The sequence below is a fragment of the Ostrea edulis genome, chromosome 3 (assembly GCF_947568905.1).
Source record: "Ostrea edulis chromosome 3, xbOstEdul1.1, whole genome shotgun sequence".
In the NCBI taxonomy this organism is placed as follows: Eukaryota; Metazoa; Mollusca; class Bivalvia; order Ostreida; family Ostreidae; genus Ostrea; species Ostrea edulis.
Genome location: NC_079166.1, coordinates 61911310 through 61933959, shown reverse-complemented (window position 1 = coordinate 61933959; position 22650 = coordinate 61911310). Strand labels below are relative to the sequence as shown.

The 22650-nt window shown below is 36.3% G+C and overlaps 1 protein-coding gene across 1 annotated transcript; it reads left to right on the top strand.

The window, feature by feature from the left end:
* Nucleotides 1-970: 970 nt before the first annotated feature.
* LOC125676918 (synaptotagmin-12-like) lies at nt 971-22574 on the top strand. Its single transcript, XM_048914784.2, has 9 exons — nt 971-1114; nt 14031-14228; nt 14590-14743; nt 14883-15018; nt 16346-16475; nt 19692-19904; nt 20165-20288; nt 21300-21433; nt 22202-22574. The coding sequence occupies exons 2-9, from the start codon at nt 14061-14063 to the stop codon at nt 22370-22372; spliced, it is 1230 nt and encodes a 409-aa protein (XP_048770741.2). The 5' UTR covers nt 971-1114; nt 14031-14060; the 3' UTR covers nt 22373-22574.
* The last annotated feature ends 76 nt before the right edge of the window (nt 22575-22650 follow it).

Genomic DNA, 22650 nt, shown 5'->3' with positions numbered 1-22650 from the left:
GTAATGACGTTATATCAGAAATCCATACGTCAACCCATAGATCATTTGTGTAATGGTTCTCATCCAAGGAAATTTTGCCAAGGTTTATAGCACTAGCATAAAGCCGTCCTCGCCAGTCAAAGGTTTCACATTATACTAGCGTGCCATAAATTATTGGCAAGCAAAGATGTTTAAAAATATTAAGACATATCTGCTCGGAACACAGCTTTCTAGTGAAGAAACAGTATGGACATTTTCATATTAGGTTAAGTTAATCCAGTTTAATTTGATCCGGATTATTTTAACCCACAATATTTAACCCACTTCGCGTCCACGGTGCACTTATTCGGGATTAAATTAAGTAAACCCATTCCACGCCCGAAACAGATTAACTTAATCCAATATGGAAGCGAATTAAATTAAACCCGAGTGAACGCGTTGTGAGTTTTAATCCACTTTTACTTGAGTTAATTCGGATTAATTTTTACAGTTGTGAACCGGCCCTAGACCCTGAATCGAGTTCATATGGCAAAGGTCAAGTTCAGTGATCAAACGAAGTTAAGATATTGATAAGTTCAAACAAAAGTCGAATATGACTAGACAAAGTGTTAAAATTTGGGGTTAATCTCGATTAATTTTTATTATAAGAAATAGTTGTACTTGTTGCTGCTTCGGGAGACCTTGACCTGTGGCCCTTTGGCTAAGATCAATGTCATTGATAAAAAAAAAAAAAAGTCATGGGTAGGCCATGGAACCTCACTTTTGATCAGTAAGTCTTATATCAATTAAAACACTCAGTTCCCAGATTTCTAATTAGAGGATGCACTAATTACACCAGTTACGCCCCTTGTTCTCTTCACGGAAATATGTTGTCACTTGATGTCCAGGTGACTGTTCTTGTTTGTCTTTACACTCAGAAATGGATGGATCCGCCTCGTTGTTGAATAATGGCCATTGATTTACAGTAGGACTGGATTGGCGCATCGATCGATGTAACTCTGCGATTCCTGCTAATAATGAAGTTACCGCTGTAGTAAAAAAAAGAGATACAGTTCAAAGCATAGCGCTAACATACCTATCTAACAGAGAGCGGGGAGGGATTAATTCGGAGGGATTATCTCTCAGGAGCAGGAGGGTAAGTGGTTTTAATCTCATGCTATAAAATCTGGGGGTGGGGTGGGTGGGATTTAACGGCCCCGGGAGCGTTATTTTGCATTAATTTTATTCACCAACTACACGATTACATATAAATCATTATATACAATTTTCTTTGAAATGTTCAAGAGAAATTTTTTTTAAGATTGATGCTACAAGTTACTCGTTAGCAATATTTAGTTTAGCTGTTGCATTATAAATTAATAACAGAAACTAAAACGAATCTCCTCCCTCTCTCTCTCATTCTCTTTCTTTATCCCCTCTCTCTCTCTCTCATTCTCTTTCTTTATCCCCCTCTCTCTCTCATTTTCTTTCTTTATCCCCCCTCTCTCATTCTCTTTCTTTATCCCCCTTTCTCTCTCATTCTCTTTCTTTATCCCCCTCTCTCTCATTCTTTCTTTATCTCCCTCTCTCTCTCATTCTCTTTCTTTATCCCCTCTCTCTCTCATTTTCTTTCTTTATCCCCCCCTCTCTCTCTCTCTCACACATTCTCTCGGTTTTTTTTCCATCTTCAATGGTTTAGAACTAAGCTGTTTTCATTCATGAATTGCTATCGAGGACAAGTTGCTACATTCGCGACCGTGTGTTCAATGATGTATAAATAAACCTTTTATCATCAGCAGTTGAGAACTTGATTAATTCTACATTCCTTCTCCCAATATAAAGTGTGGTCGCAAATCGATCATTTTTTCAGAGTAGTAAACAGTACTGTAGGAGTGAATTATTAATGATCCGGTATGTACAATTAGTATCTTGGGGTGTGTTCATGCATGCTCTCTCCCCATTCTTAATCTGCACATTTTCACATCGGTTGTTCCATATTTACAACATTACACATTTGGTTTGAATTTACGGAGTGTAAAATCCACAACGTAAATCTTGTGTAATTGTAAAATATTTGAATCTAATAATTGCAATTATCGATTTCTTTTAATCGTTAAATCGATATTTTTTCTTCCACCAACAGATTGATAATCGATAAAATTGTAAGGCAGACACGAACATCTTGTAAGAAGTAACAACTTAAAAAAAAAAAAAAATCAATTTAGATGCTGTATCGGCCATATATCGCTATTCCTAGGCGCTGTTGAATGTTTTTATTTTAAGGTTGCTACATAATTAGAATTTAAAAAAAAAAAAAAAAGGTGAAAAAACCCTCTGTAGATGCATGGCCCTGTAGACCCCCTCCCTCCCCCCCCCCCCCCACTTCACCCCACCCCATCCCCACCCCCAACCATGATATGGACTATGTAGTTCAGTTTTTCTTGCAGGTGGAGTTACGATCGTGAAACGAAGCCTTGCCCCACCCCCACACCACCCACGCCCCACCCCCAGTTATTTCATCCGACGTGCAGTCATAATTCGTAATTGATACAAATTGCTGTAATTTCTACCGAACACAAGTCTGCAATCAGCAAATGAGTTTTGTGTCGCTTATCATTGACGCAATAGTAGTTTTTGCGGAACTGTACATTTACTCAGAAATTAGTCACTGCGTGCGTTCCCATGGTTATTATTTCTATTGTACATTAGATGACAGTATATAAAGAAATGGTTTCATCTTTCATTCGAGACATTGCGTGGAAATCTATTTTCATCCTTTTTGAGATTTTTTTTTTTGGTTGTGGGAATATTCAATAAGTGGAATGTCAATGTTCGGTACGACACCTGATAACCCCATAGGTCATAGACCATTAATAACAGTTCTGAAATTAATACAAAGTAAAATCAAAATGAATGTAATAGTTGGTGCATGTGACATTTTACGACCGAGCCGGTGAGAGAGACAGATCGTAGCTCGGATCCAATTTATTCATAATTCATCTCCCCTGAGACGAGAGCGCTATACTGCTGGCGCTAATTTGGTTTTTAATTGGGTTTTAAAATGACTTTTATAAAGCATTGATTTTGTTTTTATGGATAATGAATATGCAAGATAATTCATCGTTATGGATTGATCTTTTGTCTTTCGAGTTCCCCATTGTTCAGGACATTTTGACTTTTAACTGTCTGAAATTTTACTCGACACGTGTGTGATTTCGCTTTCCCGATATAACATGTCAGGTTTTACTTTCTAATTATTGATTCTCAATAAGCGTTAATTATACATGCAAATAATTAATCGATGAAATTACGAGACCAGTATGTAAAAAATCACCAAAACCAGACTATAAATTTAGCTCCGGCAAGCATTGCCGCCCACCCATGCACAGGACCTGTCATCCACACATTTATATAGGGCGTCATAATGTGGATCACTATCAAATACAGGGCATGGGTCTGATTGATTGTTAATTACTAATTATCTAATCATTAGTTGTGTGTAGTCATACACATAAAAACAAATAAAAGGAATGATCAGCGATCACAGTATCATAGAATTTTGTTATCTCAAAGTGAAAGCGTTAGTCCATGCCGATCATTTGATCACTAGTTTTATTTGATTTCTTTTTCGCTCATGGCAGAAAAATCATGAGGGTTGAGCCCATTACAATATCTAAAAGAACCCCCCCCCCCCTAAAGATTTATTACGTTGAAATAATCTTTTATTAAATGAATTTAGGGGCGAGATCAAAGTTCAATATCAGACAAAAAACTAAATTCACAGAGTTTTCACCAAGACCCCCCCCCCCCCCCCATCTCCTAAAAAATCACTAAAATAATCTTTTATCAAATGAATTTCGTATCTATCAAACACAAAAGAAACTTTGTCCGCTACACTACTGACGTCAGTAATGACGTATACATACTTTCATTATCAAATACCACGTGGTTTTTATCAATTTTCGTACTTTTATTATCAAATACCACGTGGTTTTTATCAGTTTTCGTGAGTATCAAATTCCGCGGATTTCATGAAAAGCTGCTCTGTGTTCTTTGTATAATCTTATAAAGCAACTTTACCGAACTTTACACCACCAACAACGACAAAACACCAATGTATAGAATTGCATAAAAACTTGATAATTAGTAAAAATGACACTAGAATCATGGACTTCCAACACAATATAATTGACTATATATGTTGATTAATTTCTGAACGTAGACCGTCGCTAGCCCATGAAGAGGATGTAAGGTGAAGATAATGAACAGTGATCAATCTCAACCCCTATAAGCAATACAAAAAAAAAACCCCAAAAAAACAACAACAAACAAACAAAAAAACCCAACAAAACACGGACCCCTGGACACACCAGAGATAGGATTAGGTACCTAGGATATGTAAGCATCCCCTGTCGACCGGTTACACCCGCCGTGAGCCCTAATCTTCATCAGGTAAACGGAGTTATCCGTAGTCAAAATTAGTATGTGATAGAATGCGGTATGTTACACACAGCCAATGAAGAGAAGTTACATGGTCAGGTTTTCTTTATGGACAAAAGCTGCCCTTCGTGGATATTCGTTTTGAGTATCATATCTGAGAGTTCATATTCGGGTCCAGATTTGCAATTTGTACTTTTATCCGTCATCGTTCTGCGGAGTCTGAGACTCCGGTCTGCACGAAAATCGTAGTGGTATCATAATCATAGATCTCATTTCATTCTTCTCTCTGAATCTCAAAACGACACCAGAAAACATCGTAAACGTGGAAGAAAGTCTAGATCATCGCTGTATTCTGTCTATAAGTGAAGAAAGTCTAGATCATCGCTGTATTCTGCCTATAAATGAAGAAAGTCTAGATCATCGCTGTATACTGTCTATAAATGGCCAAAGTTTAGTACTCATTTGTCTCCTGAAATTGATTCTTTCTGTTCGAAAAAGAAAATCGTTCAGTGTTAGATCCAGATTGTTGAGTGGGGGGACAGGAAGAGGGGGGGGGGTATCCAGATTGTTGAGTGGGGGGACATAAAGGGGGGTATCCAGATTGTTGAGCGGGGGGACAGGAGGGGGTATCCAGATTGTTGAGCGGGGGGACAGGAGGGGCTATCCAGATTGTTGAGCGGGGGGACAGGAGGGGGTATCCAGATTGTTGAGCGGGGGGACAGGAGGGGGGGGGTATCCAGATTGTTGAGTGGGGGGACATAAAGGGGGGTATCCAGATTGTTGAGCGGGGGGACAGGAGGGGGTATCCAGATTGTTGAGCGGGGGGACAGGAGGGGCTATCCAGATTGTTGAGCGGGGGGACAGGAGGGGGTATCCAGATTGTTGAGCGGGGGGGGACAGGAGGGGGGTATCCAGATTGTTGAGCGGGGGACAGGAGGGGGGTATCCAGATTGTTGAGCGGGGGGACAGGAGGGGGGTGTATCCATCTGAGGAGATGAATTGTGATTCAGGTTTCCTCTTGAGGTATATATGTGTGTAAGGTCTGTCCGCCTCATTAATAGAAGTGCGACCACCTTAACGAGGGCATTTTGATATATAGCTCTTTATTACATTTTCAACAGTCAAATATTATAATTTATTACATTTTCAACGGTGAAATACTACAATTTATCCATAAGATAAATTTGATATTTTCGTTACAGTGAAAATAACATGTTATTTTCACTGCAGTGGAAAAATAAAAACAACTGGTTGTTAACTGATGTGACGTTTTTGGTGTGCAGTTTTTAAGATTTGAAATAAACGTGTTCTAAAACCAAAGAAAAAATTTTATAAACAGAAAATGCAATGCTTTGTAACTGGATATGGAATTTATTTCATACAAATATCTTACTTCTGAAATAAATTCTATATCCAACTACAGAGCATTGAATATCATCTATATATACCCGTCGACAAATGCATCCGTAAGACAAATAGCATATGAAAATTACATTTTATAAAAAATAATATAAATGTTGAAACGAAATATAATGTTAAATCGTACTGATAACAGAATTCTGCACTAACCAGTGATCTGACCTACTTTGGTCGGGAGGACATGAATTAAGAATCACTTAGGTCTGAAATATTTTCAGTCACGTGCATAATTTATGGAGATATTGATTTTGAAATAACAATGTACTACTAATTGAATTTTCGTGGAAATATCATGAAAACGGTTTTAGGATTATGACATTTTCGACTTGAGTAATTCTCAGTTGATGGACACGGACTGGTGACACAGCGTCAGAGGGTCAGTACCACAGGGAAGTAGGGGTGCGAAAATATCTCCTTTGAAAATGTTCCTGTCAGGGGGTTGTACTTTTCATGGTTTTATACTGATAGCTTTTGGATGGCGTTTGTTCTATTGATTCCCTTCCAATATAATACTGAGAGTATCTACCTCCTCCTCCTCACCAGGTCAAGGTCATACTTGTATTTGTATTTATCCCCTTTCGAAATTTTACAGGAAAGTATATCATGCATGTGTATGCTATCTTTGTGGTTGGGAAAGACGTGCGTTTCCTCAATATCATTTCCCCGACATGCGTGGATCTTAAATACGACAGACGTGCGAGCTAGGACCGCACGAGCTACATGTAGGACCGCACTTGATATTTGAGAAAAATGCATTTTATTGATGCAATTCAAGGTGTTTAAATACCATAAAAAATTACCCTCTATAATATTTCAGATCGAAGAGGTGGACCCCTCCGGATATATTTCGGAATACGATTATGTCGCCCAACAATTTCCTTAACTTATTTTTGCCACCTATGCACTCACCTACTCTTTCACGTGACTTATTTGAAAAACAAAATCTTTTGTCAAATTGCGTTAGATTTTCTCCATTGCGATGTTCGTTATAAACATCTAGAGAGATACGGCATGTATTATAAAACTTATGGCAAAATCATTTCGTCTATCTGTCTGTCTGCACATACAGTGCAGGAATTTTTGAAGTTACGAATATGGCATCCAAATGCATGTATAGGCTCCACTGGATAGTCCTGTCACTTGTAGGACCACGTGATAGTCCTGTCACTTGTAGGACAATAGGATAGTCCTGTCACTTGTAGGACAATAGGATAGTCCTGTCACTTGTAGGATCACAGGATAGTCCTGTCACTTGCAGGACCATAGGATAGTCCTGTCACTTGTAGGACAATAGGATAGTCCTGTCACTTGTAGGACTACAGGATAGTATTGTCACTTGTAGAACCACGTGATAGTCTTGTCACATGTAGTACCACAGAATAGTCCTGTCACTTGTAGGACCATAGGATAGTCCTGTCACTTGTAGGACTACGGGATAGTCTTGTCACTTGTAGGACCACGTGATAGTCTTGTCACAGGTATGATCATGCGATAGTCTTGTCACATTTAGGACCACGTGATAGTCTTGTCACATTTAGGACCACGTGATAGTCTTGTCATATGTAGGACCACGTGATAGTCTTGTCACATGTAGTACCTCGCTATTTATCCTATAAATCAGAGATAAAATGGGATTTTAATGGGTAACAGCAGTAGTATTGTAAGAAAATTATATTTCAGAGAAGTAGAGAAGAGTTCCACCTTTAAAAAAACCAAGAATTTTTTTTTAACACCAAATCAACTAACAAAACAATGCAAAAATGTCCTTATTAGGTATATGAACGAAACCGCAAGCTTCCCACAACGTGAGAGTCCTCTCTTGATGTTTAGATACTTCGTCCCAGAATTCATTTCAACGTATTTTATTGTATATAATAATACAAAAGGATTAGATGCAAGTTCGTACAACTTGCAAGTTCTTCTGCCATTGAAAAAATAATTTAGACAGAGATTACAATCATGGTAAGCGTTCTATACAATTATCTCCGTAAGTAAGTGTTGTATAAAATTATATCCATAGGTAAGCGTTCTATAAAATTATATCCATTGGTAAGTGTTCTATAAAATTATCTCTGTATGTAAGTGTTCTATAGAATTATCTCCGTAGGTTAGTGTTCTACAGAATTATCTCCGTAGGTAAGTGTTCTACAGAATTATCTCCGTAGGTTAATGTTCTACAGAATTATCTCCGTAAGTAAGTGTTCTACAGAATTATCTCCATAGGTTAATGTTCTACAGAATTATCTCCATAGGTTAATGTTCTACAGAATTATCTCCGTAGGTAAGTGTTCTACAGAATTATCTCCGTAGGTAAGTGTTCTACAGAATTATCTCCGTAGGTGAGTACAAGTAGGCAAAAATCTTGTCAATTCCCAATGCCGATGACGGAAACTTGTCAGATTGCTCCCTGGCGAAATTTGCCTGATCATATGATACCGCGAACGACGCGTAGGACGGAGAGCCTCCTTAATCAATATACAAACGGAGAACTGAGAGTATCCATTTACTGACAAGGTTTCTGTTCCCTGATTATTCATCTCGTCACGTGACATATATAGTTACCTGTAAATCGGAAACATTTTCATTACGATGGGCCTGTCTTTAATGAAACCATTAATTACTGAGATTTAGAAGGAAGTGCTCGATGTTTTTAAGTCTGTAACGGTTTCAGAAGCTTTTAACATTATTAATATATAATGTTCGAAGCTGGGAAATTTCAGAACTGACATCTAGGAATCACGTGTTATACATGTAGGTGTGATTTATGATTTAAAAAGGGAAGAAAAAAGCCAAAAGAAAAAAAAAAGAGTAGAAATGGTGTAATATGCATGATTGTGTTGAATGTAGAAGAGATGTCTCTGCAAAATAACTTCAATTCATATAATAAACGCACGGTGCATCAATAGAGACTATTTTAACGTAAACAATTATCCCAGTCTACTAGAATCTCTCCGTCCTCAGAGAGAGGTGACGCAAGGACCGAGAGAGGGCGCTGCTGACTGGTGAATCTGTTCTTCATCTGCAGGTCAACCTCCCGGAGTAAACTCAGGGGACACCATCCTGAATATTTCTTTTTACATGCGATGTGTGGCTGCATGAGAATTTGTTTTGACAGGTCCATGTCCCGATGTAAACATGTCCAGAATAACTACTTGAATCCAGCATTGATTTGTTCTTGACAAATAGCAAAATAAGTCTAGATTATTTCGTGGACAGACGGAACTCCCAGGATTAGAGGATGATTGCATGTAGGCACGAAACAAATCTCCATGAACGTTTCACTCCTCGACTGTCGTAATTTTTTCTTAATTGTGGCTAGAGTGTGCCACAGGGGGGTTTTCTCACTCAGTTTCGTTTGGATGAATACTTTTTGTCTTGTTTTATTGGTCTGTATTTAAAGAATGCGTGAATTGCGTTAATTTTAGAACTATCCGTCTCGCACAAAGGACCGCAGTTCTAAGTGGAATAACATGTCCACGTGTCTGTATGTTAATTTTGATATAATGAGTACCTCTTTTTTATGGTTGTCAAGGAAAGGTTGGAACCAATATTCAAAATATCTGAAAAAGGAATCGCTTCTCCACAACATCAACGGTCTATGTTCTGTTTCTCAACTTTTAAGAAAGAATCTACGATTACAGTTCATTGTTAGGAATTTAAGAATTTATTTACATTTTGTATCATTAGTGAAAGAATTCTAAAAAAGTGTTTGGAATTTGTTCTCGGTGCTCTTGAACATCACTCACAGGTTCACGATGGAACGTGTTCGCTTGTTATTCTCAAATGCATGGAACGAATACGAAAAGAATAAAAAAAACTTTTTTAAAAGTACTTATGTTTCAAGTACATGTAGTTCTTAAAGTATTTAAGAATAGAATAGTATGATAGAAAGATAGACATGTAAGTTTATACATCATGTACAAATCTGAACAATCTAATTAAAATTAGATCTTTGATCCGCTCATGCAATCGCTACACAAAGCATGAGCGGATCAAAGATCTAATTTTAATTAGATTGAAATCTGAAGTCCTCCTCATCATGATTTCGTTTCACGTAACCTAGAGCGTGGTGTCTCGAACATCGAACACGTTTCCGAGCTGTGTTCTCGCCGACGGCCGGAATTAACAGATGCAATCGTGTCAAGCATGAATAAAGGTCTTGATTTAGGAAGATTTTTAAGTTGACTAATTTTCTGTGGACTTTATTTCCTAGCTAGTACAGATTGCCGTAATTAGCCGCCACATTCCGGGGTTCTCCGAAAAATCCTGTTTGTACATGTTTGTTTTGAGCTCTTTTGTTTCAGTACTTGAGGCAAATTCATTTATATCGCGTATTGAATTATCTTGGCGTCGGAAATGCTACTATTTTGCAGACTCTTCTAAGAAAGAAAAAGGTATACTTTCTTTGGTTTAAACTGGTGGCGTTTTATGGATTTTTTTTTTTCTAGAGGTGGAATTTTATTTAATAGTTACACAATTATCTTTTAAATAAGAGAAGATCCGCCAAAAATCACCCGATAAACGGTACCTGCGAACTTCTATGTAACCAATGATGAGAAAGACAATAACACTATATAACTATTTTACTCATTATGGTCTTCATTTTACAAAATATCCCTTGCTGTGAAAGAAAACATCTCTTCCAGCGTTGATAACAATCACCTTTTAGAAGAAAATCAATGTGTAGTCTGAGCTGTTTTGTGAGAATAAAATATTAAGGAGACGACGTGAAGTGGCAGACGAGTAACTTTCTATCATGTAATGACGGATATTAGCTGGTGACGGAGAAATCCCCACTACTGTCGTCAATGAGTCGTTAATGCTGTCTCGGTTTTCAAGGGCCCTCAACCAGTTTTAATTTGGAATGATCATGTTTAGTGTTTTATATATATATATATATATATATATATATATATATATATATACTCTAAACACTTTGTAGAAATATTTCGATCGTGTTACGGGTTTTCTTTAGTCGTGTAATTTTACTCATTATGGTCTTCATTTTATAAAATATCCGTTGCTGTGAAAGAAAACACCTCTCCCAGCGTTGATAACAAATCAGAAGAAAATCAATGTGTAGTCTGTTACATGTGTAGTCTGTTACATGTGTAGTGGTTACATGTGTAGTCTGTTACATGTGTAGTGGTTACATGTGTAGTCTGTTACATGTGTAGTGGTTACATATAAGTTCGCAGGTACTGTTTATCGGGTGATTTTTGGCGGATCTTCTCTTATTTAAAAGATAATTGCGTAATCATTAAATAAAATCTCACCCCCTAGAAAAAACATAAAACGCCACCAGTTTAAACTAAAGAAGGTATATATTTTTCTTCCTTAGAATAGTCTGCAAAACAGTAGCATTTCCGACGCCAAGATAATTCAACACGACTGAAGAAGACCGGTAACACGGTCGAAATATTTCTACAAAGTGTTCAGAGTTTTTTTCTGTATTTTACTTCCAAAAAAAGAGACTTATATATATATATATATATATATATATATATATATATATATATATCACTGAAAAGGTCAAAACATTGTTGGTCATTTAAACCTCGGTCTAAAAAAAATCTACAGAAGTAGTGTTATGATAAAAATATATCACAAATCCCATTGAGTATACTCAACTAGTTTCTTTAGTTTTTAAAGAGTATAATAATATAGGGTTATTGAACTTATATTGGTGAATATTGGCACGAGTTGGCTTTGAAAATGCACGAGCTTGCGAGTGAATTTTGACAGCCAACGAGTGCCAATATTCACCAATATAAGTTCAATAACCCTTTTATTATATAGCTAAAGTATTTAGTTGTTAAATTATATCCCTTTTCACTCAAATTACTCCAAAATAGACGAGAATTAATCAATATTGGCATCTAAGGTGAAGGTGTGCAATAACAGCATGCATTTCTTAACTGTTCACTATTAAATCCGTCGTTAATGCATGAAGCAAACTGATTTTGTGAATGGGGACATCATAATTTATGTACAGTAAAACATCTTGTTTAAATAAATGAATATGATATCAAGTACCGGCTCTGTCAGATTCGGAGGACCGTCGTCTGCCATCTTGGCTTGTTTACGTCGTTACGGTGACGTCAATATTGAACACTCATACTCGGAATGTTTCGGGCGCACACAATTTACGCAATGCAAAGTTAGCGTTCAATAAATTCTCAGGATATTGAATGCTAACATTCTCTAGATTTTACGCAGATTTTATAATAGACTATTTTTTAGTTATATAATAAAATTATTTATTTATTCATTTTAAGAAATACTCCTGAAGAATTGAAGAAACTAGTTGAGTATATACTCAATCGGCTTTGTGATATTTTTATTATATACAATGTATATGAGAGGGGAAAGATAGAGATATGTAATTTTGTGTGTTGATGTGAGAAATGATGAAAGTGAAAACACTACTGCACCAGAGAAGATACTGAAACCCGTGAAATCCGATATTGATATTAGAAACCCGGTGATGGTGGTATTAGAAACCCGACAACAATAGTCATACTTTTTTACTTATTGTGTCAGACATATACCGAAATAGCATGTAATCATTGTTCAAACTGTTACCATATTTATGTAGGAAGCCTACTATACAGATTAATAAAGAAAAAATGGTGGCCATGAGATGATTGGCAATAGTGATAGACTTTGTGAGATGTATGCTAGATATCACTATGAATGCTCCTTGCTAATAGGTTTCATTGAACTGAAAATATCGGCTTAGGACTTCACTCGGTTTGGCATACCGGGGATTAATCTAACATTAAAAGGAAACTGTCGGGGTATAATTAGGAAATTAGCTACGAAACCAAAAGGTCGCATGTTCCTAGAAAGGGTGCAGGGCAGCTATACATTTAGAGTGAGGGGGGGGGGGGGTTAAAAGATGAAAAAAAAAACAACAATGGGAATCGCCTTAGCACCAAACTTCATCAAAAACCCTACTCTCAGAATTCTAGATTTCTGGGAAAACCTAAGGATAGACCCACTATTTTTTTTTTTTTTTTTTTTTACAGAGAGCTAGATTTCTGCAGGTAAAGACCTTTCTTGGTATTGCTTTTCTTCCTCGGAACACTTTTAAGGAAAATAAACAATAGACATTCGCCACCACCTTTTGATTGATATAGACAATTACAACATAAAGAATCCATCATGGAAAGGTGAAATTAGCGAACAGTGATCAATCCCACAATTCCTATAATGAATACAAAATTAAGAATAGGTTAAACACGAACCCAAAGACATACAAGAGGTGGGATAAGGTGCCTAGCAGGAGGAAGCATCCCCTGTCGACCGGTCACACCCGCTGTGAACCCTATTTCACGGTTGGGTAACGGATGATCCGTAGTCAACAACAATGTTTAAAGAACGGCCTCAATTGGTATGAAACACGTCATACAGCATTTTACTCAATGGCAGGTTGTATTGGCATATTAGTTTGTTATAATGACCATATAATTCGCAAAATGCTGACTTTAAATGAGGCTGTTGAAGAAATCTAATTAAAATCAGATCCTAAGATACGCTCACAATCGCAGAGTATACGGCGCGGATCTAAGAAGTATGATTTTAATTAGATTGGCTGTTGAAGCCCCTGTAACATCAACTTATTTGTTAGTAGACCGTCTCGATTTAAAAACTAGCTATACGCAGAACAAGCTCTTGCATATCAGTTGAGATTTGATCATATTTTAAAGATATAATAAAACACATTGCAAATATCCTGGTATAGAGTTGGTACCAAACGAACATGTGCTGACTTGTGGTAAATAAATTAAACTATGCCTAATGAAACAAATCAACAAAAACTACTCCAGTAAGACAATATTATCAATCATTCAGGGAGCTCGGGGTTGTTAGATAAAAGAGTACACAAATTAAAATTTTCCTGATAAAAGCATAAGGTTCACGTCACGGCGGACGTGACCTGTCGACAAGGGATGCTTACTTCTCCTAGGCACCTGATCCAACCTCTGTTATGTCCAGGGGTCTGTGTTTGCCCAACTCTTTATTTTGTATTCCTTATAGGAGTTGTGAGATTGATCACTGTTCGTTATCTTCATCTTTCATTCAACAGCTGACCACGTTTGGGTTCGGGCCACCGAACTTTTATTTAGGAAACCTACCGCTTTGCAAGAACCTTGTATTAATTTCTGAACCAAGACGCTTATCCAAACGGACATTGATTTTTATTGCAGGTTCTCTCTGACGAGACTTTGTGCGAGACTATGAGTGATGTTGCCATAGCTCTGGTCGTGATTATAGTCGTTGCGGCCGTGGCGATTGTGATCGCGGTACTTATTAGACTTTATGGGATCTACCATCTGACGTCATGTTTCGCATCTAGTGAAGAAAAAGCAGTGCTAACTCAACATGAGCAGTATAACGGGTATATGGTACGCAGCCTAACGTTTTCTCCACTCACTTAGCTTTCATTGGTAGAACACATCTCTTGAGAGCGTTCGAATATTTCTCGATTTAAAGTCGAGAATTCGTAAATAAGCAATTCTTGCTAAACTGATTTCTTGTCATTCTAGACATGCCTGAAAAAAGCTTTGAATTTGTTATCTGTTTTTGTATTTGTATTCATCATTGATTTTACGAAACTAGTTACGTGTAAACAGGAACTGGAATAAATTTGTAGACGCCGATGTTGGACTCATTTTTTGTGATGCATGATTCGATGTTGTATCATTTTATAGTTATATTACTGATATACATGTCATTGTATGGTTTTGGATTTTTGTATTCTTTAAGGTCAACTCGGAATCGTCAGAGTTTGTGTTGGATACAAGTGGGAAGTATGTGCAGTACGATAATGTTGTGAATGATTCACGTTATGGACAAACGGAATCCCCAATTCCGGATAGTGCTCGCAGCAGTCCAGTTTCTGTGGGAAATGCATCTGTTGGTAATTATATCTTTGTATAGAATATATTTTAAAACTCCTTGGGGTTCCTTTTAGAAGAAATGAAGGAACAGAGAACAGCAAATGGAAAACAAACACGACAAAACAGAATTTTGTGACGTCATAGTTCTTCTGTTTTCAGCGTCTGAGGCAGAAATGCCACCTGCGATTCGTCGAGCCGAGTCATGTGAGAGTGTGGCCTCTGATTCGTCCGTTTTGGAAATGCAACCTGATATGCCTAAAATAGGACAACTTGAATTCGCCTTGGAATACGACAGGTACAATATTAATATATCAGGTACAAAATTGATACAAGTACAAAATTAATCCGAAAGGTACAAAAGTAATTCGACAGATACAATATTGATAAAACAGGTACAATGTTAATACGATCAGTACAAGATCAATGCGACTGGTACAATATATTACCAGTATAATATCAAAACGACTGGTACAATATATTACCTGTATACTATCAAAACGACTGGTACAATATATTACCTGTATACTATCAAACCGACTGGTACAATATATTACCTGTATAATATCAAAACGACTGGTACATTTGTAGATCAGTAAGTGTAGAAATAAGTTTTGATAACAATGGTAATAATTAACTGTTTTAATTGTAAGTGTCCGAGGCTCAAACACTTAGAATAATATTCAAATGACATTATTAGATATGTTTTTGTTGGGTTTTATTTCTCTAAAGCGAAAGGGAAAATGAAAATTATTGCAGTAAGAATAAAAAAAAAATAACTGCAAGCAGAGAAACATTTAGTTGTAATGTGTGGCATACAGTTGGATGGAAACGCATCTCCATGGCTTCCCAACACATTGTCTATTTCCTTCATTAATCCGGGAAGACTTTTAATGGAGTTTTTCTTTTTACAAGTTTATTTTCATGCATCCATCTAACACTCTCATTAGAAAACCTGAAATAAACCTCCGGTTAGTGTATCAAAGACTGATCTTCAAGGCGACAGTTCGTCAGCCTAACCAACGGAAAAGCGTGTTCTACTTCATTTGAGAATGAAAAAGACCGGAAGTCAAGCAATAAGGCGGCCAATAAAATCGATACTTCCTGTTAAATACGTTGCGAACAAATTTTTCGAAATATAATAGTACAACGATTTATGTTTGCACGGCACCGATGGTTCGTGATCACTTTCCTGGGTTTGGGGTTATGGCCATGCATTGACAACATCGATTAGTCGCTTAGTGTCAACCTTAATCATGTTTCAGAATCCCTGTGATAGCGATACATGCGCGAGAAGTTGTTTGGCGTGTTCAACATAGCAATCTGATCCCCACTGAAATATCTTTTTCCGGAATCCGCTGGAATATTGATGATTGATGTCCAAATTATGGATTTTTTTTTATGAAGGGACAGGAAAAATCCATTATATGCACCACCCCACCCAATTCCCCGAAAATCCATGTACGATCTATCGAAAGAAGTTTTATTTTCTTCTATGAAAGGTTAGCCGATAAAAAGTGCTCGTATGCATACATGTACATTGCAGAGCTTTTAGGGAGTAGAACTTTAAATACATGATATGCGGGTCCTATTCTTTGTAATCTATATTTTGTTTTCTATTTTAGGGAAGTTTCGGAGTTGATAATAAGTATTATTCAGGCACGTGACTTAACACCTAATCAATATTCTGGTACACTAGATACGTACATCCGGGGAATTATTCTTCCAAATTCTGACGCTAAATTCCAGTCAAAGGTGAGTTCAACAAATTAATTTAAGATTTTTAATTTTTCATCATTTTCATTATATTGCCATGTCTTCACTGATTAAAGACTGTAAAGTATAGTAAGACGTTTATTGAAATAATAAACGCAGTGTTATTTCCGTTAAATATCGGTTTAGTATCTCTTTAAATATGGTACTCAACGGAGCAAATTAGAAATAGAAATAAACCTGACGTATTATTAAAAAAAAACCATGACGTTCGTCCGGAACCATCTTAAAATAGTAACCTAGCTTTCCGGAAATGAAAAAAAATAATTGACGTATACTTTATAAACGATAGATGTTCCTTATTTGTTAATTTCGTATTGGGCGCTTGCTTCGGGTGTAGGAGACCTGGGTTTAATTCTAATAATAGACCAGAGTCGTTATATAATCAACAATTGTTCCTTTGCCAAACTCTCGGCATTAGAATTTCAAGTCTCGGGTCCTTTGGGCGAGATTTAAAATGTCACGGTGGTCATTGGAACGATACGAAACTTCACTGCTAAATGACCCTCAACGCCAATGTGTGTCACTTCATTTAAAGGGGCATGGTCACGATTTGAGTTATACATTTTAAAATTTTATTCATCCATTTTTAATGCATACAATCCTTAACTAAAGTACAATATGTATTTCTAATAGTCAACAAGAATGTATGAATGTCAGTTGTCGAATTAGAAGAGAGAGACAGAGCTCACGATTCTTTGTTACAAAAATCTATGTAAACAAGGATCATGTCATATTATTGTTTACATGTAGACTAAGTATAGAAGTAAAAGTTCGTTTAAAGCATATTTTCCAATTTACAAGTTCATTCTGACCATAATTAAATGGTTTCTAGTGTTTGACACATCTCATTTTGTGCTATACATGCTTTTTTCTAACAAGCAATATACATGGCACGAGCCTTGTTTACATAACAATGAATTGTGAGTGCTGTATCTCACTTGTAACTCAAAAACTAAAATTCAAATTTTGGTTGACCATTAGAAATATTTCAGTTAAGCATTGTGAACAATAAAAATGGAAAAATAAACTTTTCAGCTCAACCATGTCCATGGCCCTAACGAAGTATCCAAAATGAGTGAAAATTTCTTCACGGGACTCACAATCAACATAACATACATATACTCTACACGTGACTTACAATCAACATAACATACGTATACTCTACACATGACTTACAATCAACATCTCATACATATACTCTACACGGGACTTACAATCAACATATCATATATATACTCTACACGGGACTTACAATCAACATAACATACATATACTCTACACGTGACTTACAATAAACATAACATACATATACTCTACACATGACTTACAATCAACATATCATATATATACTCTACACGGGACTTACAATCAACATAACATACATATACTCTACACGTGACTTACAATCAACATAACATACATATACTCTACACGTGACTTACAATCAACATATCATACATATACTCTACACGGGACTTACAATCAACATATCATATATATACTCTACACGTGACTTACAATCAACATAACATACATATACTCTACACATGACTTACAATCAACATAACATACATATACTCTACACGGGACTTACAATCAACATAACATACATATACTCTACACGGGACTTACAATCAACATAACATACATATACTCTACACGTGACATACAATCAACATATCATATATATACTCTACACGTGACTTACAATCAACATAACATACGTATACTCTACACGTGACTTACAATCAACATCTCATACATATACTCTACACGTGACTTACAATCAACATAACATACATATACTCTACACGTGACTTACAATCAACATCTCATACATATACTCTACACGTGACTTACAATCAACATCTCATACATATACTCTACACATGACTTACAATCAACATAACATACGTATACTCTAATACGTATGTTTCATACCGATTGTCAGGCCGTTCTTGGCACACTGATTTTGACCACGGATAACTCCATTTACCTGTTCAAGATATAGGGCTCACGGCGGGTGTGACCGGTCGACAGGGGATGCTTACTCCTCCTAGACACCTGATACCACCTCTGGTATATCCAGGGGGACGTGTTTGCCCAACTCTCTATTTTGTATGCTTATAGGAGCTATGAGATTGATCACTGTTCGTTATCTTCACCTTTCATACAAGTACTGCAGGTAGATTGTACACTAATGTACTGATAATCGTAATTAATATGAAAACCCGACATAAATCATTACCAAGTGTAAACTTGTATTATAGATATTTCATACATGTACTAAAAGGATTTATACTTAGCTGTGCAATTTCGCTATCGTTTGTGATTCACTTATATTTAGCAAAATACTTGAAGCACTATATAAGTTCATGAACTACGTATGCGCTAAGTTTTGAATACAAAACATTATATATACAGTTTTTCTAATCATGATAAAGTTTCGTAAATACGTGCATTTCTGACGTAAATACGTGCATTTCTGACGTAAACACGTGTATTTATGACGTGAACACGGGTATTTATGACGTAAACATGAGTTTGCGTAATATCTTTTCTATTTAGCGACTTCCACCTTAATTTGTTCTCCAAATTTACATTTACCGATCCGCATCAGACGTTAATATGGTTAAAACTAATTTTCTACATCCGCTTGGAACATAATTAAGTAAAGTATGGTCATTAACATTAGATTGAAAAATTAGAAGCAGTGCATGGCGTCAATGAAAATTGATTGAAATCAAATTACGGGGTCCGGAACACAAATTGCTGTTTAGATAGAAATTCCCGAACTTTGAAACGACATTATTTCGCACTACATTATGCTCTCATCTTGAATGGGAACTGACTGAAAATTTCCTTGAAATCAATATTTGAAAAAAATGCGTTATTACGGAAAGTATCATTCCTTGAAATCACACTTGCAGAAAATAAAAGTTCTAAAATCTATAAAATTCGAAGTCATTTAGAATCATTTTGACCTTTACTTTACTAAATAGTAAATAATACATGTGACGCTTGCATTCTAATCTTTATTTTTTCATTTTCTTCTTTTTTTTTTAAATGATAATTTTGTAAGCTACTAAGTCAGTACCAAGAATGCACCGTTAATTTAGGAAAATGTTTCAAACCTTCACTAAGGTAATTCAGTTCTGAAGCCATTGCACTCAGACTTATTCATTGTTTTATTAGGTTCAGAAAGGCACGGTGGATCCAATTTTCAAGGAGAGGTTCTTGTTTGGAATAGAACCGGAGGATATCCCCAACAGAATGATCCAATTTCAGGTGTTCTCAGTAGACAAATACGCTCGGCATAAAGTCATAGGAGAATCCGAAATACGACTGGGGGATATCGATCTGCGCATGCCCATAAAAATGTGGTTAAATCTTCGCGATATTGATGAGGTATTTTATTCTACATTTATCCACGACATTAGCAATAAATTGGTAGTGATATTAATAAATCGCTAGCAATAATGAAATAGAATACCATAATATAGTAACTGTTTTTCACAAGATATATATAATATGCTTCACACTTTTATCATACGATATTCAAACATGATATCTCATGTGTCCTTGAATTGTTGTTCGAATTACAAAGGTTGAAGCAGCCAGACTATTTCATGAAAATCAATCATTTCAGTTTTGGGTTCATTTTACAGAAACCAACAGAGTATGGCGACATGCTGTTTTCTCTAAGCTATTTACCAACTGCTGAGCGTCTGACGATAGTAATAGTAAAGGCGAGGAATCTTAAGTGGGCGGATCCCACCCGGGAGTCCGGAGGTAAGCCTCGCAGCGAGATCCTGAAAAAAAATTACTTCATGATAGCTGTAATTTGACAATCTGGTTGTTCGTGTCATTGGTCAATTTAGTGCTTTGTATATATATATATATATATATATATATATATAGTGCTTTGTATATATATATATATATATATATATATATATATATATATATACAAAGCACTAAATTGACCAATATATATATATATATCCTTAAACTCTATATGAAATTCCCCCGTGCAAACGCGGGAAATCACAATTAAATAATATTGCATAGAGGAAGGAATTTTTCAAATGAATTTAAGAACAAATTTTTAAGTGCAGTGGTTATGTCATATTTATTGATATTATATACAGTAATAAAACTTGATTATTAGGAATCACTTGGAGCTCCAAATGAAATGTTTCTTATGTAGCATAAATGATCTTTCTCCGTATTGAAAATTAGATATTAATGATTGATGCAATCGTAATCTGTCATGCAGAAGAGTTGACCAAAGACAAATTGCATGAACGATCGTTCATAATAACCAAAATATTTCGAATGTGTTTATAATGGTAATTTTTGTCCAGTACGACAATTTAAGGGCAAAAACAATAAATACACTGGTTTCTTCTCGTCAAACGCAATAATCGAAAACATAACGCACTATCTGAATCACCGAATAACAGAAAAATTGCTATATTGTAAACAGAAGCATTTCTTGGACATTGCCAAAAATTATTTTGCAATTCACTGCTTACTACGAACAGTGTAAAATTACAGTTGACTCCGCCTACTCGATACCGGATTTATACCGTTAAGCCCCCCCCCCCCCTCCCACACACACACAGGAGTAGGGGTCGGAATCGAGAATGCTCTTAATTTGATTGTGGAATAGATTGTAATGGGAGAACACCGTGGGATAATAATAAGTATTATCCTGAACGCTTGCCATTCTCCCCTTCAGTATCGCTTTAGTGGTTTTGTTCTTTACATGTATGTGCATTACTTTTCTTTTTCTTCCAGATCCTTTTGTGAAAGTTTATCTGATGCAGAATAATAGAAAAGTCAGCAAAAAGAAAACAACAATAAAACGAGGGGAGAAGAACCCGATATTCAATGAAGCGATGATCTTCCCAGTTCCTTCATCTGCTTTATCGGTAACAGGAATTCAATAAAGAATTTTGTTCGATTCACTTGCGTTGGCCCATAATTGATAAAACAAACGCTGGGAAATACTATGTATTGTAACGGAAGCCGTCACTTCTGTGCAGGATCTATCACCCTTTGGCCATCAGTCCATCTGTCTGCTCTACTTCCTCGTCCTTCAGGCCTGGAGGTTTACCGTACTCATACTCAAACTCAGTCATGTTTGTTTTGAGTACAACTCTGAGCAAGCTTCAAAACATACACAAAAAATCTTGAGCATGTACTCCAGTTGATTGGGTTTTTTTTGTTTGTTTTTGTTGTTGTTGCTGTTTCCCGCCACACTCAACAGCAGGATTCGAACCCGCGCCGACCAGAGGTGAGAGGCCGTGTGATTTTGAGCGCGATGCTCTACCCACTCGGCCACGGAGGCCCTTACTCCAGTTAAGCGTGATAATGATTTTATATAAGTTTTATAATCTTCACCTTTCAGTATGAGACGATTTAAAGCACAGAGTTTGAGTATGAAAACGTGCTCAAAAAAGTTTTATAACTTCTAGGCCTGTCCATGTCTACCCCACTTCCTTGTCCATCTGCCCCACTTCCTTCTCCGTCAGTCCATCTATCTGCCCCACTTCCTTGTCCGTTAGTCCATCTGTCCAACCCACATCCGTATCTGGTTGCAATATTCACCCCAAAAATATAAAGATTGTAAACAGTTATCAAATACACGCCGTATTCTGTGGATACAAATTTTTGTTCATTTCAAAATTCTTTTTCAGACTGTACAGTTAAGAATAACCGTTGCAGAACATATCATGGATGGGAAAACACCATCGCTTGGTCACGTGATTGTTGGTGCTAACACTTCCGGTACAGAACTATCACACTGGAATCAAATGATATCATCACCAAGGAAACCTATAGCCATGTGGCACTATTTACGGAAATAACAACAGCTCGTTCCTGACTCTGCTATTTACGGAAATAACAACAGCTAGCTGCTGACTAGGTTGACAGACTACTGCTATTTACTGTTAAAAATCAAATATACGTGATTTAAATTATATTGTTCTAATTATTATGATTATATCATGATATGAATTGTTTAAATGTGAATATATAAGTGTTTGTAATAAATTTGTTTTTGATTAATTGCCTTCTACATCTGTTGCACAAGCTCTTTATAAGGTATATCCATGTCAATCTTATTAAAATCACATCTTCTCTA

What these genes read in the sequence shown, in the direction of transcription:
- LOC125676918 (XM_048914784.2), top strand. Translation starts at nt 14,061, where the DNA reads ATGAGTGATGTTGCCATAGCTCTGGTCGTGATTATAGTCGTTGCGGCC. An exon ending in ATCTTCGCGATATTGATGAG is followed by an intron (nt 19,905 to 20,164) that starts GTATTTTATTCT and finishes TTCATTTTACAG; the next exon opens with AAACCAACAGAGTATGGCGA. An exon ending in TTCCTTCATCTGCTTTATCG is followed by an intron (nt 21,434 to 22,201) that starts GTAACAGGAATT and finishes ATTCTTTTTCAG; the next exon opens with ACTGTACAGTTAAGAATAAC.